At 50.2% G+C, this 15,946-nt stretch overlaps 1 protein-coding gene across 6 annotated transcripts in view; it reads right to left on the bottom strand.

Moving 5' to 3' along the window:
• Positions 1 to 15,946, bottom strand: part of TRMT44 (tRNA methyltransferase 44 homolog) — a 46,400-nt gene that overhangs the window by 16,667 nt on the left and 13,787 nt on the right. For 5 of the 6 annotated variants that reach the window (XR_005235121.2, XM_008018021.3, XM_008018022.3 and 2 more), the window contains exons 7-10: positions 9,214 to 9,320; positions 7,424 to 7,607; positions 4,639 to 5,071; positions 1,738 to 1,854 (exon numbers count right to left, since the gene is read on the bottom strand). Coding sequence is in view for 5 of the 6 variants with exons in the window: in XM_008018021.3 (XP_008016212.3) it covers positions 1,738 to 1,854; positions 4,639 to 5,071; positions 7,424 to 7,607; positions 9,214 to 9,320 (841 nt within the window). In the remaining variant the exon portion in view is untranslated. The remainder of the gene's footprint in view (positions 1 to 1,737; positions 1,855 to 4,638; positions 5,072 to 7,423; positions 7,608 to 9,213; positions 9,321 to 15,946) is intronic. The other variant, XM_008018023.3, reaches the window with a different exon arrangement.

The raw sequence follows: 15,946 nt of genomic DNA, 5'->3' as shown, positions 1-15,946 counted from the left end.
TGACACACAGGCAGACTCACCCACGTGGGTGAAAAGACAGTATTTCAGGAAATCAACAAAAACAAGCGTTGGGAAAGACAGAAAGAGGCCCCGTGGAGGCAGGAAATATTCTAACTGCCTGAAGCTCTGTGCAAGGAAGAACAGACTCCAGGCAGCAGGCCCAGCCCAGCCACCACTGCAGGCCCAGTGTCTACTCTGGAGGAAGCCTCAGGGACATGCTTCCGCACCTGTCCCAGGAAACAGAGGCTCCAACCATGCTCATGGGCCCCCCACCCAATAGCAACTGTCACCTAAAGAAGCCAGTTCAGCTGAAAGCCAAGTTCAGCTCTCCAAGAGCAGGCGGGCACCCAAAGACAGTGTGTGTGTGCACAAACCCACACGCTTGCGCTGTGTACACAATAGGCATGGCACGCACACCTGTGCTCTCTCACACATGCACAGAGCCAGATACCGCACTGCACCTGACCCCCATGGCAGCCTCATGGACAGGGGACCCAGAAGCTAGGGTGTGAACCGGGCCACTCCTTCCCATTGTGACTTCGGTGTCATCCCTACCCATCCGTCAGAGGCCCAGTCCTTCTCCTGGTCACAGCGGCTATAGCCCCGCCAGCTCCCACTCTTGTTCCTCCCAACCCTGGCTCTTCACAAATGCTGTTCGCTCTGCCTAAAAGCTGTTCTCCGTTCCTGACTCCTCTTTTCCTTCCAGGCCCAGCTCAAGTGTCATTTCCTAAGTAAAGCCCTCCTAAGCCCACTCTGGGCCAGGCCAGTTCTCCCTGCACATCGCGACTCACAGAAATGTGTGCTTAGGGCATGGTGGTGACACAAGACACCTAGTACTTTTAAAGATGCATGTGGAAGTACTTAGGGGTGAAATAGGGTGCTAGCCGGAATTCACTTTAAAATACTTACAGAAAGAGGGGAAAAAAAGCTCCACGAAGCAAGTTACGGCAAATGCCCCAACTGCCGGTGCTGGTAAACTGTGGCTCCCCCGGTCCCTGCCCCCTCTGTGCACACCTGGAAGCTGCAGATGATGGAACTGTGTACACCGCCAGCCCCTGGGGGAACACCTGCTACATCTCCCTCTCCCTCACTGCACTGCCAGCTCCAGCAGGCCAGGGATGTGTCTGCCCTGCTTTGTGGGCTGAGTGAATGGACAAGCGGGTGGAGGGCCCTCCTGCCTCCCCATGCCCTGGCAGTCCTGGAGTCACAGGGCGTTGCCCAGCAGTGGAGCTGGGTACCAGGACCTCCCCGTGCCCAGGCCCGCGGAGCGAGGGCCGAAGGAGTCCAGGCCACCGCCTGTGGGGAGGGGCTCACTCCTCCCACTCCCCAGCCTGGCTCTGTGGCTCTGGATGCTTCCAGTTTGCAGCAGCTAAAGACGAAGCCAAACAAGGACCCCCAGCCAAGAGGGGCCCGGCCAGCGGCTGCCCGACTTGCTCTGTCCTGTGTGGAGCAAGTGGAGCTGAGGTGTCAGCAAGCACAGCATAGGGGGAGGGAGACCGGCCTGGGGACATCGCATGGGACAAGGTCCAGAGGAGCCAGGAGGGAACGGGGTAACCCACGTCCCACCCCGAGGTCAAATGCTACCCGCGTCAGAGCGGGGTGGAGCGCCATGGAACTTGGTGCTTCTGCCAGATTCTTCTGCGAGAGTCTAAACCACTCTAAAATAAAACGTTATTTAACGGAAAAAAGGGGGAAAGGGAAGGAAAGAGAAAAGCGGTGAAGGGGCAGACCCCATACCTCGGAACACCTGGTGGCTGTTCCGGAGCAGCGTCTGCAGGCCCCCACACTCCCGCTTCAGCCTCCGCAGGGTCTCCGTATCCAGTTCACTGGCTACTTCTGCCAGAGATAGGCTCTCTGTGGAAAAATGGTTTGTTTTTTTTCCCTAAAACCACAACAAAATATTACAAACCTGTCACACAGGCAGAAACGGTCCATTTCAGTTCCGTACACTCACGCCTTATGCACTCCAGCACGAAGGACCACGATTCCATCTCAACCAACCCACGCCACACCGCAGCCAAACCGTGAGGGCCGCGGTGTCCCCACCCAGCTGAGGTGGCGCAGCCTGATGAGGCGCAGCCCCACACATGCCTCCTGCCTGCACAGGGCCAGGTATCAGGTGATGCTGCCTGCTGTGGGTGGTCACCTCAAGCTCTTCTCGCTGGTGACCCATGAAGGGGGTGGCTGTTTGGAGGCAGGGTTTCTCAGACTAAAGAAGGAAGGCCGAGCTGGCAGGCCTGGGGCCTGAGCCTACCCAGTGGCTGCTCCAACCACGCGGCAGCAGGCCTGGTGCTACCGGCTCCAGGGTGGCCAGCAAGGCCACACTAGGTGTTAAAAAAAAGCAACAGCACAGACACCACAGTGATGGTCTCTTTCCCGTTCGAATTTCTGCTTTGAGAGCCTGCATGTATTTCAAAATGCTCTAATCAGAAAACCTGGCGACAATAAAGTCATTTATTACCAAAACATCAAATTGGATATGAATGAAAGCTGGTTTTCCTATGTGTATTTGCCAGGAACTTCCTACCTGCCAGGTGCTGCACTTCACGTCTTATCTGCACCCTCCAAGCTGCAGGAGAGTGGAGGAGACGGTGCCTGCCTGCGTGCAGCTGAGCCTGTGGGACCCCCACAGATCAGGGCACCACAATGCTGACCCAGGACCCCGGTGCGGGCAGCCGCTGTTGCAGCTGCTGCGAGAGTCCTTCCTATCCCAGCCCGGCCAGTCGTCTGAGTCAACCTCTCGTCTGTCTCAAATCCATTCTGAGAGGAGTGGGAGTGTTTTAAAAAAGATGACCCAGTCAGCCTTCCCTGTGCCCCCGCCTCTGGCCCGGCACGGACTCCATAACAGGGAATCTCACACTTGCAGCCGTGGGTGCCTCTGGGCCTGGCACATCCAGCCTCTTGGTTACTCATCCTTTGACGTGTGCGGCCTTGACTCCTAGCAAGGCAGGACTTGGAGCCTCTTGAGGGCAGGGCCCCTTCCCACCTTGTTTCTCAGCAATGTCCCACAGGGGCAGACGTGGAGCTAGGATGGGTGAGGTCTTGGAGCCAGAGCCACACATGGCCCACAGGCACAGAAACACAGATGGGCCTGTCTGAGGACACGCTGGGTGGGGGTGAGACCAAAGGCCCTGAAGGCTGCCTGTGGGCAGGAGGGAGGCGGTAGGCTGAGAGGCCAAGGGCACAGCTCCTCCCTTCTCACAGCATGGCCACATGGAGAGCCCCTAACAAGCCCCAGACCCACGGACACCAATCTGGAGGGGATGGGGGTACGGGGCTTGTTAGGCGCCCTGGTTCCCAGGTTCCAAGGGGCAGGCAGGACTGAGCCCACCACTCAGCCACCCCTGCTCTCCATCTCCAGGTCTGTTCCTCCTTCCTCCTCACCCACCAAAAGCTGTCCATCCCAGGCACAGCTGACATCTGTGCACCCGTCATCTCCTGGTAATTTAAAGGTCAAACTGCACTCAAGAACTGTCACTGCTTACTGCACATGGGAACTTTCAGACCACACTGATGTCCCTGGGGCTCTGGGGCCCAGCTGCCTCTGCTGGGCTCCATGCTCTGCCAGCCTCAGCCTTCCTCCTCTGTGCTCCAGCCCCACCACAGCAGGGTGCCTTTAGTCAGAGGCGCCAACCCAGAGACCCCACGGTGCCTGGTGATTTACAAGCAGCTAGTCGGCCCCATCAGCCACTGAGCCAGGGCCATTCTCGCCAGATGGCTAGAGGCTCTGCTGACCAGCTACCATCAGGTTCGAATGATTTCTGGAGGGGCCGTCTGTGCTCAATGGCCCAGCCCCATTCCATGTACACATGGTGCAAGAGGACAAAGGATGAAGAAGGAAACGGGCATGATTTTGTCCCAACATTCACAGGTGAGGAAAGCAAGGCCTGGAGAGGAAGGGTTTCCCTCAAACGGGCAGCCAGGCAGGAGTCACTGACCGAGGGGCCAGGAGGGGATGGGGCTCCATGCTCTTCTCCAGTTCCCAAAACTGCAAGAAGCCAGGCTCTGGCTGCAGCTCCACACCACCCTCTGGCGGCCAAGCAGCATCCCTGCCTGGAAGGAGGCGAGGTCCTTACAGCCCCGGCTGGCTCTCTGAATGCCATTAATTTCAACGCACCACTCACCCCATGAGAACATAATTTCAGCACACCACTCACCCCATGAGAACAATCGATGTAATTTTCTCCTTTTGCCATGGCTGACTTTTGTGTTTCGGGGATTTCAAAGAGAATTAAATTATCGAATCACAACAGCTCCAAATCTTACCGCATACTCAAGGGGACAGTGCCTTTTTCTTGCCTCAGTAACCTGTTTTCTCTTTGGATAATTTCTGGATGGAAAACAAGTAGTTCTAGCCCCTAAACCTGTTTTGTAAAAGTTAATTAAGGGTCCAAACTCTGTCACTCCCTGGCCTGGCCTCGGCCTTCCTCTCTGGAAATAACAAAGTCCTTTATGTTTATAGGAACTATTGGGAAAATTTTAAAGAATTTGCTTGAAGAGAGCCTATTCACCCACCATCAATGGCTTTTTCAGTGTGTGTAGTCACAGGGCCACACCATTTTATGCTGGTTATGAAGACGTGAATTCCTGCCCTCAAGCCTGGGAGCATGCTAGCCCCTGAGGTGGTGGACAGCTTACCTCCCCCATTCCAGGTCTTCAAACTCCCATTTTGAGAACTTCCTGTGTTTAATTGCTTTCCGCCTAACAATAAGTTCGCCACTTGCAAAACCACTTGGTCGATAAAACCTTGCGGCAGGGCGGCACAGTTCCTCACGCGCTCAGCCTTTTCCCTGGGATGAAATCCAGGTAGCCAGGCTCCTTCGGCCTGGGGCCCTGCTCCACGCTCAGCGGCCCAGGCCCCGGCTACACACCCGACCCTGGCGTCCAGAGCCTGGTGACCGTCACAGTGACCAGCACTGCCGGGAGCAACCCGGAGTGGAGAAGGGCAAAGCTCCCGTCCAGTTGGGCTTACAGGGCAGCCCCGCCTGCTCTTAATGTACTGAGTCCTCTTTTCATCCACAGAAGCTTCTCTGGAGGGAGGGTATGTTCTGGATCTCCCAATGAGACAGACCTGCGTTTGAAAAGAGCAAAGCAAGTATTTTAGCTGGCTTGTCTATTTCAACATTCTCCATGGAATTCTCTCATCCTGGAGTACAAATCACAAGTTTTAAACATCTATCATGAAAAAATCCTGATTTAAAAACTGACACCAGTCGGGTACGGTATCTCACACCTGGAATCCCAGCACTTTGGGAGCCCAAGGTGGGCAGATCACTTGAAGTCAGGAGTTTGAGACCAGCCTGGCCAACATGGCGAAATCCTGTCTCTACTACAAATACAAAAATTAGCCGGGCATGGCGGCACACATCTGTATTCCCAGCTACTCAGGAGGTTGTGGCAGGAGAATCACTTGAACCCAGGAGGCAGAGGCAGTTAGCCAAGATTGTGCCAATGCACTCCAACCCGGGTGACAAGAGCAAAAAAAACTCCATCTCAAAATAAATAAATATAAATAAAAAATAAAAGCTGACACCAATATAAGTTACTTAAAAATTAAAAAAAAAAACAAAAACCAGTAAGAGCCCATGGTTCCCTCTCATCACTTGGAGCTTCACAAGACCTAACAAAGGCACCCAAACTCAGAATCCACACTCCCGGGCCTGGCAGCTGCACTGTCCTAAAGCTTTCCTGCTGCCGCCCCTCACTCCACCCCTTGGCCACCCGGGGAGGGGGGGCACATGCTGATGGTAACACTGCAGAGTGTCCCAGGGGCTGGGAAGGGAGGTAGCTTTGTCCCCACCTTGCCAGAGCCAGCAAGTGCACATGGGGGCTAAGCAGAGGGCCTGGAGCCACAGAGGTGCTCCACGCATGCTCGCCTTCCTTCGTGGCACACCCCAATGGAGGATGCCCTTCAGACAGTCCCCTCCAGACAAGCAGGCCCAGCCAACGATGGCAAGGGCGCCTTATTTCTGGGCTTCCTCTCCAGGCATCAACTACAAGGCCAGGCGCAGGTGATAAGAAAGCCGACCTCCTCGCTACGTGACAGCCACGCCTCTGCTCCCCAGCTCTTCCAGCGGGATTTTAAATTCTCAGTGCCTGTCACACACCCAGGCCCCACCAGACATGTGCTGTGTGTGAACTGCTTTAAAAATGACAAAGCACATTCACATCCACTCTCACATTCCATCCCCAAACCTGCCAGTGATAAGAAAACTGAAGCTCAGAGAGATGAAGCGACAGTCCATGGTCTCTACCAATTAGTAATGGGACAGCCAGTCCAAAAAACAAAGCCACAGGCTCCTCGGACCTGCCTAGAGCACCCAAACCTTAGCAGTTTCCCCAAATCAGTTCTGACCTCAGAAGACCAAGACCTGCCAAAATGGAGGACACTGAGAGGATGACGGGACGGTTCAGCAGCAAGTCCTAAGGTAACTTCCCATGGTAGCAGGGCAGTGACAGCGCCAGCAGCCCTGAGGCCTTGCCACCAGCCAACGCTGCTCCTGGCGCACGGCTATGACTGCAGCCGGCCAGCGAGTGCCCACGACATGCCCTCCCTGCCGTGGGCTCTGAAGACATCATCCTGTTAAGCCTCCACAAAGCACCAGGCAGCCTCCTGGTCTCACAGAAGCGGACAGGCTTGTGGAGCTCCGCGATCAGTTGGAGTGAACCACCAGCAGCAGCAGAGCTGAGGTTTCGCTCAGATCAGCCGGGCCCTTTCTTGCTAAGGCAGCCATCAAACTCTGTGGCCTGGACATGACGGGGTTATTTTTTAAAAGCACACTGTCTGCCAGCCACAGAGTGTTGTCAAATAAAGTCACCAGAGACTGAGGTGAGCGGCTGTAAACACTTCCATAGTTCTTTAGAAAGGTCAAGCCCTTGGAGCAGCAAGAGGGCCTAAGTCTGCCCTGTCCATACAAGGTTCAGAGGCACAGTCACACTGCTCACAGAAAGTCCCCGGGCAACTTCTGCCCAAATGACATTTCAGGTGAATCTGAATGAACCAGGCCTTTAATGAGAAAATGGGAAATCACTGTGAACTTCTGAAACACACTTCAATCGCAGCCAATTATTTGCGACTTGAAGGAGCAGGAACTTTCCACAGGGAGTTCAGCCACAGGCCACACTGAGGCCTCCTCTGGGCAGGTCCCCTGGGGCCACTCAGAGCTTCTGGAGAGGCAAGGAGGGCTTGGCGAGGGCGCCTGCGGGCCTGGAGGAGGGAGCACCGCGGTGCCTTTAAGGCGGGTACCATGAGACAGAACAAGCCTCTGGGCCTCGTCAGTGACAGAGGCACAGAAATCAGCACCAGCATGTTCTGGAACATTCTGAACATTACAGCAGGGTTCATGGCTCTGTGACAGAGTCCTGAGCTCTCCATCCAAACACCGACACACCGCCAAGAACAACAATGAGAATCACCACGTACTCTTTTGGTTGAAGGAATCCTGAGGCAGTCTTCGTCCACGTGAAACCCACAGGTGAAGCCCACTTCTTTAATGAAGTCAAGGTATTCCCGGTACTGAGTCTTCTTACTCTGCCTCCGGGAGTATTTTCCAATGAAGTCAAAGAAGCAGCAGGGGAGGACAAAGAAGCGGCACTTGTAGGAAGACCTTCAAAAAGAACCGACAACCAGAGCGTCAAGCATCCAGAGCAGACACAGTCAAGGAAATTCGGGGCAAAGCCACACGGCAATCACGTAGCAGGGCAAAATAGGGAAGTGATGTTCCTGGCCAATACTGTTTCTTTTTTTATATATACAATGTCCACTTTTATTTCAGCTTCAGGGGGTATGTGTGCAGGTTTTGTGGCATGAGGGTACTGCAAGATGCTGAGGTTTAGGGTAAGGCAGATCCCATGACCCAAGTAGTGAGCATAGTAACCACCAGGTGGTTTTTCAACCTTTGCCCTCTCCCTCACTCCCCACCCCAGTAGTCCCCAGCGTCTGTTGCTGCCATCTTGATGTCCCTGTGTACTCAATGTTTAGCCCCACTTACAAGTGAGAACATGCGGCATTTGGTTTTTGGTTTCTGCAATAGTTTGCTGAGGATAATGGCCTCCAGCTGCACCCATGTTGCTGCAAAGGACATGATTTCCTTTTCTTTATGGCTGTGTCATATTGTTTTTCACATTAAAAGATGAATTAGGCCGGGCACGGTGGCTCACGCCTGTAATCCCAGCACTTTGGGAGGCTGAGGCGGGCAGATGACAATGTCAGGAGATCAAGACCATCCTGGCTAACACTGTGAAACCCCGTCTCTACTAAAAATACAAAAAATTAGCCGGGCGTGGTGGCAGGTGCCTGTAGTCCCAGCTACTCGGGAGGCTGAGGCAGGAGAAGGGTGTGAACCTGGGAGGTGAAGCTTGCAGTGAGCCGAGATTGCGCCACTGCACTCCAGCCTGGGCAACAAAGCGAGACTCCTCTCAAAAAAAAAAAAAAAAAAAAAAAGATGAATTACAGCCTTCCCTAACTTAATTTCTAGAAATAAGGCAACACAATATATCTTTTCAATAAAATATGAATCTAATGACTTTTATAAAAAATGACTTTTTTTTCAGTTACTATTATCAAGTGTCATCTACAACTTCCTAAAGTACTTTAAGATGTCAGCTTTGAATAGGAACTGTTACAGGGAAGCACAACCAAGCCCGAGTGAAGACCTATCTTTAACCTAGTTACTCCTTGAGAATGAAAACAGCTCAGAAGAACCTGAGATAAGGAGACTCAGCAACAAAACGTCAACGAGCAGCAGCACAACCTGCTTTGTGACCAAGTCTCTCGGACACAGGACCAGCTGCCTGTGACGCACGCAGCTCCCCGTGCAGAGGCAACTGTGGCTGCAGAGGCTCCACCGATGGATAGACTTCCCCTTTAAAGACAAACCCTCATGTTTTCAGAAGACAACTTCCAAAAAGGACACCTCTTTTGGCACCGGATATAAATACTGTAGAATAATCACAGTGCCAATCAGTGCTGGCCAGTAGAGATATAATGTGCATAATCTCAGAAATTTTGTATTTTCCAGTAGTCATATTTTAAAAGGTAAAATAAAACAGGTGGAATTTATTTTAAATTTAACCCAATATAGGTGATATGCAAACATTTCAAAAATTGGAAATACCCACATTTCAAGTGCTTGACAACCGCATGCAGCTAGTGGCTACCCTTTTGGACAAGCATTCCCCAGTCATTCACCTGGTAACTCCTCTACTTCTCACCTGGCTGCAATGACAGGTATCCATGGTGTGAGTTCATCAGAATGGTTACCGATTAACCAATCAACATCAGGGAAAAGGGTCTTATCGTTGGGTGTGATTGCATCTTCCTAAAGGAGTAACAAGACAAAATGTTTTGTGAATCAACGTAGAGCTACTGCGTGGGCAGGACACGGGGGGAGGGTACAGGCTCTGGGGTCACACAGTGCAGAGCTGTAGTTCACCTGCTGCACGACCAGGAACGACCAGGAACAGGGAAGTCAATGTATCTGCCCTAGGTCTGCCTAGAGGGCAAGAAATGCTGGCAACTTTTAGGGAAATCACTGGAGAAACTAACACTCTTTTCTGAGTGCTAATCGCCTTTTGATCATTTAAAAGCTGATTTTTCCATAGCCATAAGAAGGAGCTCTAGGAGAGACGGCCACTGAATGGTTTCACCTCTGGCAGAGTATGGGGACAAGCAATGGCTTCAGAGGAGGTGAATGGAAGGCAGAGAAGTCTGAGGGTGATTCAAGTGCACAATACAACACAGCAGTCTCACCTCACAGGCCATTCAATCTAGGAAACCAAGTCTAAGAAGAGACAGAGGGAGAACTTACACATGTCAATACATGTAATTCTTTACCATTAGGCTATTTTTGTAAACTATCATGAAGTGATTAAGATCCCCCTGAAGAGGTACTCTAACCATTCTGACAAATTCTGCAGTTAAGCTGAGGACAGCTTGCTTTTACGATTTCAGAACTTTGAATAGGCACCCTACCCTTTCTGATCTTAGCAGGCCATCATTAATTACTGAAATCAACAGTCTCAATAGCAATTCTGTCAGTAAAAACTGGAAAGAGAGAGGGGGAAGAGAGACTACACAACCACTGAAAATCTTCTCAATTTTCCAGGGGTAGGGTGAGTCCCCAAGATAAGCAAACAGAAGTTCCCTGATCGGAACGGGGAAGCCATTCTGAGACACTCCCTCTTCAAGGCTATTCTTTCTAACAGCAAAACCGCAACACAAGAATGTTTTGCAGATATGATATGTAAAAAACTAAAACTGAAATTCTGTCTCTCTCTGGTTCTTCAATAAGCACACGTGTTTCTCTTTACATAGATGTTAAAATACTGAAAATAGTATTGTTCAAGGTATACGTATAATCTACAGAGAGGTCAAACCTTTGGGACTATTTATTCTTGATTCCCACTCATTCTAGGTTTGTTTGCCCATCTGTCTCTTTAAATGGTGTGAATAAATTAAAGCATAACTGACATTTAGTAAAGACCATAATCATATTTTATATTGCCAACAGCACTAGATATCAAAGCCCCACCTGTTTTATGAAGTTTGTTTTTGTGTTGTTTTTTTTGTTTTCTTTGAGATGGAGTTTCGCTCTTGTTGCCCAGGCTGGGGTGCAGTGGTGTGATCTTGGCTCACTGCAACCTCTGCTTCCCTGGCTCAAGAGATTCTCCTGCCTCAGCCTCCCGAGTAGCTAGGATTACAGGCATGTGCCACCTCACCCGGCTAATTTTGTATTTTTAGTAGAGCCAGGATTTCTCCATGTTGGTCAGACTGGTCTTGAACTCCCAACCTCAGGTGATCCGCCCACCTTGGCCTCCTAAAGTGCTGGGATTACAGGTGTGAGCCACTATGCCTGGCCATTATGAAGTTTTAACTGGCATTTTGAACACAGCAAATTCCAATATTCCTGTTTCATATATAGGTTCACACAATTAAGACAATTTGTGATCACCACCATGCTGTTGTTATAAACAGGTGTTTTTAGTTTTTTAACACTCTCTTGCTTGCAATCAAATGAGGTTTTTGAAAGAAAGAAAAAAAGTTGTATTGTACGCTTGGCCTTTGACTTTCTAGATTGTACCTGTTCACAGAAACCACTCAACTGCAGCTGGGAGGAAATCATTCACTAGAAAGTCCACAAACACCACGCACATGTCAACAGAACCACCCTCATTCTGGCCATGCTCCTCCAGGGCAGAAAGCATGACAGAACTCCTGGCATTTACTTAACACTAGAATAAACACAGCTATTTTAGTACCGAGACTGAAGATTGGGAGGTAACGAGGAAAAAACCTACACACTTGATTAGAATACGGCACTCTCACCAGCAGGCTAAGTGCTTGGGGTAGGGTCTCCCCGGGTCAGATGACCCCACAGAAAAGTCTGATGCAGGCTGCTGGGGAACCTCAGCTAAAGAACTAGAGCTTCTGCCCGTTCTCCAAGGGGCACCCCCAGCAGTTCTTCCCTAGGGTCTGGGCTTACACAGATGGCCTACTCACTGCTGCTTGAATTTCCTATCCATAGGTGCTTTTTCACCTGGGGACACACGGAATTTTGTAATCAACCACATTTTTAAATTTCATAAAGCAACATTCTGCCTTCTGGCAGATGAGGCTCTGTGACCTAGTCGCATCCAAGCGTTTACGTGGATGAGGTCGTGAGGCAATCTGAGCAGCTAGGAAGCAGCAGCTGTTTGGCGAGAAGGACAACCACGCCCACAGAGCTACACAGAGGGAGAGGCCACGCCCTCTCCACCACCCACAGGGAGAGGCCACGCCCACACAGACTCCCAGAGGCGGCGAGGCCACACCCACACCACCCAGAGGGCGGGGCCACGCCCTGACCACCACCCAGAGGGAGAGGCCACGCCCACACCACCACCCAGAGGAGGCGAGACGACGCCCAACCACCACCCAAAGAAAGTGAGGCCGTGCCCACAGGCCCACCCAGAGGGAAAGGCCACTCCCACACCACCCTGGGAAAGTGAGGCCACGCCCACAGAGCCACTATAACCTGTCCTAGGACTGCTCCTGAGGCGACTTATGACTTTTTTCCCATTAGGGAGTCATTTCTCTGTCCTCAGTACCAGGCTACTCTTGACCAAGGTCTGACACCTGAGTGCACTTTAAGCTCATGGTCACATGGCTCTAGTGCCCAGGACTGGCTGACAGCGAGGAATAGATGGGCTGTCAGGTCCAGAACCCCAGGCGTCTGGATGTCTGTAGCCCACCCCGGCCCAGCCTCTGTTCCATTATCTTCTCCAGCGGTGGCCACTACGCAACACCCCCGGCCTCCTCAGCACCTGCCACCACCCTCCAACCTGCTGCACGCACTGGCTGTGTGTCTGCAGGTTGTCTGCCTCCTGCCCCCTTCCCATGACCATAAAGGCAGGGGTCTTGTCACTGTTTTTTCGTCAGCACCTAAGAGTGCCTGGCAGGGAGTGGGCACTCAAATATATGATCAATCTGTACAGCTGTTTTTTTCTCCTATTGGATGCATCTCTTGTAGTGCTCAGAATTCTTTCTGAAATGAAGTGTATCTGATGTAGGACCTTTTTGAAAAGCAGTATGGCAATATGTATTGAAAATCTTTAAAGTCCAGGTATGAAAAATATTTTTTAAGTGGACGATTTACACACAAAGATTTATGTAGTGTAATTTGTAATCTGAAAACAGATGGCCAAGAACAGAAGAGCTGAGTAAATAATTCTGCCTTCACCGCTTGCTGTACACATGGCTGACCTAACCTCCCCAAGTGTACCTCGGTTTCCTCGCCTGTAAAATGGGGATAATAAGAGAATCAACCTCCCAGTGCTGTTGTGAGGATTACAGTAAGTTACTGTACATAAAGTACATTTACCTTTAGAAAGGCATCCACACACAGCACTGGATGACTGTCAGTTTTTATTACTATCCAGCTGGTCCTTGAACAATGTGGGGGTTAGGGGGTACTGAAACCCTACACATGCAGTTAAGAATCTGTGTACAACTTTTGGAGTCTCACCTGCAGCGCCCAGGCTGGTGTGCAGTGGCACAATCGAGGCTCACCACAGCCTCAACCTCCCAAGCTAAGGTGACCCCCCCAACCTCAGCCTCTAGCATAGCTGGGACTACAGGTGCATGCCACCACGTCTAGCTAATTTTTTTTTTTTTTTTTAAGTAGAGACGGGGTTTTGCCATGTTGCCCTGGCTGGTCTCACACTCCTGGACTCAAGTGATCCTCACACCTTGGCCTCCCAAAGAGCTAGGATTGCAGGTGTGAGTCACTATACCTGACCCATGTATAACTTCTGACTCCCCCAAAACTGACTACTCATAGCCTATTGGTGACCAGAAGACTTATCAATAATATAAACGTAAAAGTCAATTAAAACACATTTTGTGTATTATATACTATATCCTTAAAATAAAGCTAGAGAAAATGTTATTAAGAAAATCGTGGCTGGGTGCGGTGGTTCACACCTGTAATCCCAGCACTTTGGGAGGCCGAGGTGGATCACTTGAGGTCAGGAGTTCGAGACCAACCTGGCCAACATGGTGAAACCCCATCTCTACCAAAAACACAAAAAATAGCTGGGCATGGTGGTGAGTGCCTGTAAACCCAGCTACTCGAGAGGCAGAACTGCTTGAACCTGGAAGGCAGAGGTTGCAGTGAACCTAGATCACACCACTGCACTCCAGCCTGGGTGACAGAGCGAGACCCTGTCTCAAACAAAAAAACAAAAAAAAAAAAGAAAAGAAAAAGAAAAGAAAATCACAAGAAAGAGAAAATGTACTGTTCATTGAGTGGAAGTGGACCAACCATCAAAAAGATCTTCATCCCCATCCTCTTCACACCAAGCAGGCTGAGGAGGAGGAGGAAGAGAAGGGATGGGTCTTGCTGTCTCAGGTGTGGAAGACGTGGAGGTGGTGGAAGGGGAGGCGGGAGAGGCAGGCACATTCAGTATAACTTCATGGAAGTACATCATAATTTCTGTCTGCTTTACTTTTTAGTTTCTAGCAGTGCCAATCCTTCTTCCACCATTTCCTTTAGTTTCGGTGCGTATCGCAGAAGTGAGTATGTCACAAAAGAAGTCAAATGCAGTCTTGACTAATCAGGACCCTTCTGCCACACTGTCTGATGCCAATTTGCTTTCTGGCACTGTCTCTTTTACATCTTCTTCCTCATCATCTGACGCTGGGTTGGAAGCACTCATCTCCATCAGGTCGTCTGTAGTTCATTCCTCTGGAGTGGTGTCTATTAGCTCTGGAATTTCTCAAGAGCCGTATCTTGCACCCTTCATCTCCCACCTTTGTTTGCCATACCCACAATCTCTTTCATGATTTCCTTGACTGGCTCTATTGTAAATCCTGTGAAGTCAGGCCAACATCTGGACACCGTTTTCTTTGGTGGGAATTTGTTTCAGGCTCAGTGGCTTTCATGGCCTTTTCCGTAGCAATGATGGTGTCTTCAGTGGTAAAATCCTTGCAGGATTTTCATGCTGGTCTCTCTCTCTCGTAGTTCTCTTCTGCAGCATCCAATCCTTTCCATTGAATACTGTACATAATGAGGCTTCAAGGTCCTTGTAACTCTCTGAAGAGAGATGCTGTTTGGGGTCAAGCAGACCACATCCACACCACTGGTGTTAACTCAAGAGGTTCTGGGTGGCCAGGAGCATTGTCCAATATCAACAGAACATTGAAAGGTAGTCCCTTACTAACAACGTACTTCCTGACTTCAGAGACAAAGCCCTGATGAAATCACAATAGAGTTCTTGCTGCCCAGGCCTTCTTGTACAATTGAGCGACTGGCAGCTGGTGTTTCTCCTTTCCCTTTAAAACTGAGGCTTAGCAGCTTTACAGATAAGGGCAGTCCTGATCATAAACCTGACTGCATTTGCACAGAACAGCAGACTAGCCTGTCGCTTCCTGTCTTAAATTCTGGGGCTTGCTTCTCTTCTTTTCGGCATTTTTTTTCCAGAATAGGGCATTTTCACCTGCATTAAAAACCTGTTCAGGCAGACATCCTTTCTCCTTGATGATTTTCTTTTTATAATGTTTTGTTTATTTTTTGTAGAGATGCGGGGGGGGGGGGGGGGTCTTGCTATGTTGCCCAGGCTGGTCTTGAACTCCTGGCCTCAAGCGATCCTCCAGCCTTGGGCTCCCAAAGTGCTAAGATTATAGGCGTGAGCCACCAAACCTGGCCTCTCTGGTGATTTTCTTAATGGCGTCTGGGAACTCATCTGCTGCCTCTTGGTCAGCTGAAGCTGCTACTCCTGTTATCTAGATATTTTTAAAACCCAAATCACTTTCTAAAACTATCAAATAATCTTTTGTTGGCATTAAATTCTCCAGCTTTAGAACCTTCACCTTCTTTCTGCTTTGTCATATAATGACTTTGCTTTTTCTTAAATCATATTAGAGTCTTTATGTATGCTTTGCTCATAGCAATCCGGCAACCACATCAAAGCTGCATTCTAAATATGAGACGAAAAGGTATTTTGCAAAAAGTGAAGGTTTTCCCGCCTGCTGGTGTAGCTGCAGTGAGAGTTTCACAAATTTCTTTCCCTCTCTTGCTTTTTTTTTTTTTAAACAATCCTTACACTGGATTCATTTATCTTGAAATGGTAGGCAACTGCAGCTGCAGACCGAAATCCGTAAGACATATCGAGGAACTCAGCCTTTTCTTCTAATGCCTGACTTTTCTCTGCTTCCTGGGAGACTTCCAGCATCACCAGTGGCATTGTGCATGGGTCCCACGGTGCTGCTCGAGGTTTACAGGACTGCACCAAACACGTTGAAAAATACCAGAGATCACGTTTCACTGGGCTCTGCACCTGACTGGAGGAATGAGCGGGTGCCACGGAGGTGATCGGTGTCACTCAGCATTTTAAAGGGCACTGACAACACTTGGGCTCACTGCAGTAGCAACGAGCGGTGACCAGGACATTTTACAGTAGCGTAGTA

This window comes from Chlorocebus sabaeus, chromosome 27 (assembly GCF_047675955.1).
Source record: "Chlorocebus sabaeus isolate Y175 chromosome 27, mChlSab1.0.hap1, whole genome shotgun sequence".
Taxonomy (NCBI): domain Eukaryota; kingdom Metazoa; phylum Chordata; class Mammalia; order Primates; family Cercopithecidae; genus Chlorocebus; species Chlorocebus sabaeus.
Note: the sequence above shows the minus strand (reverse complement) of the source record. Positions and strands in the feature narration are given on the sequence as shown.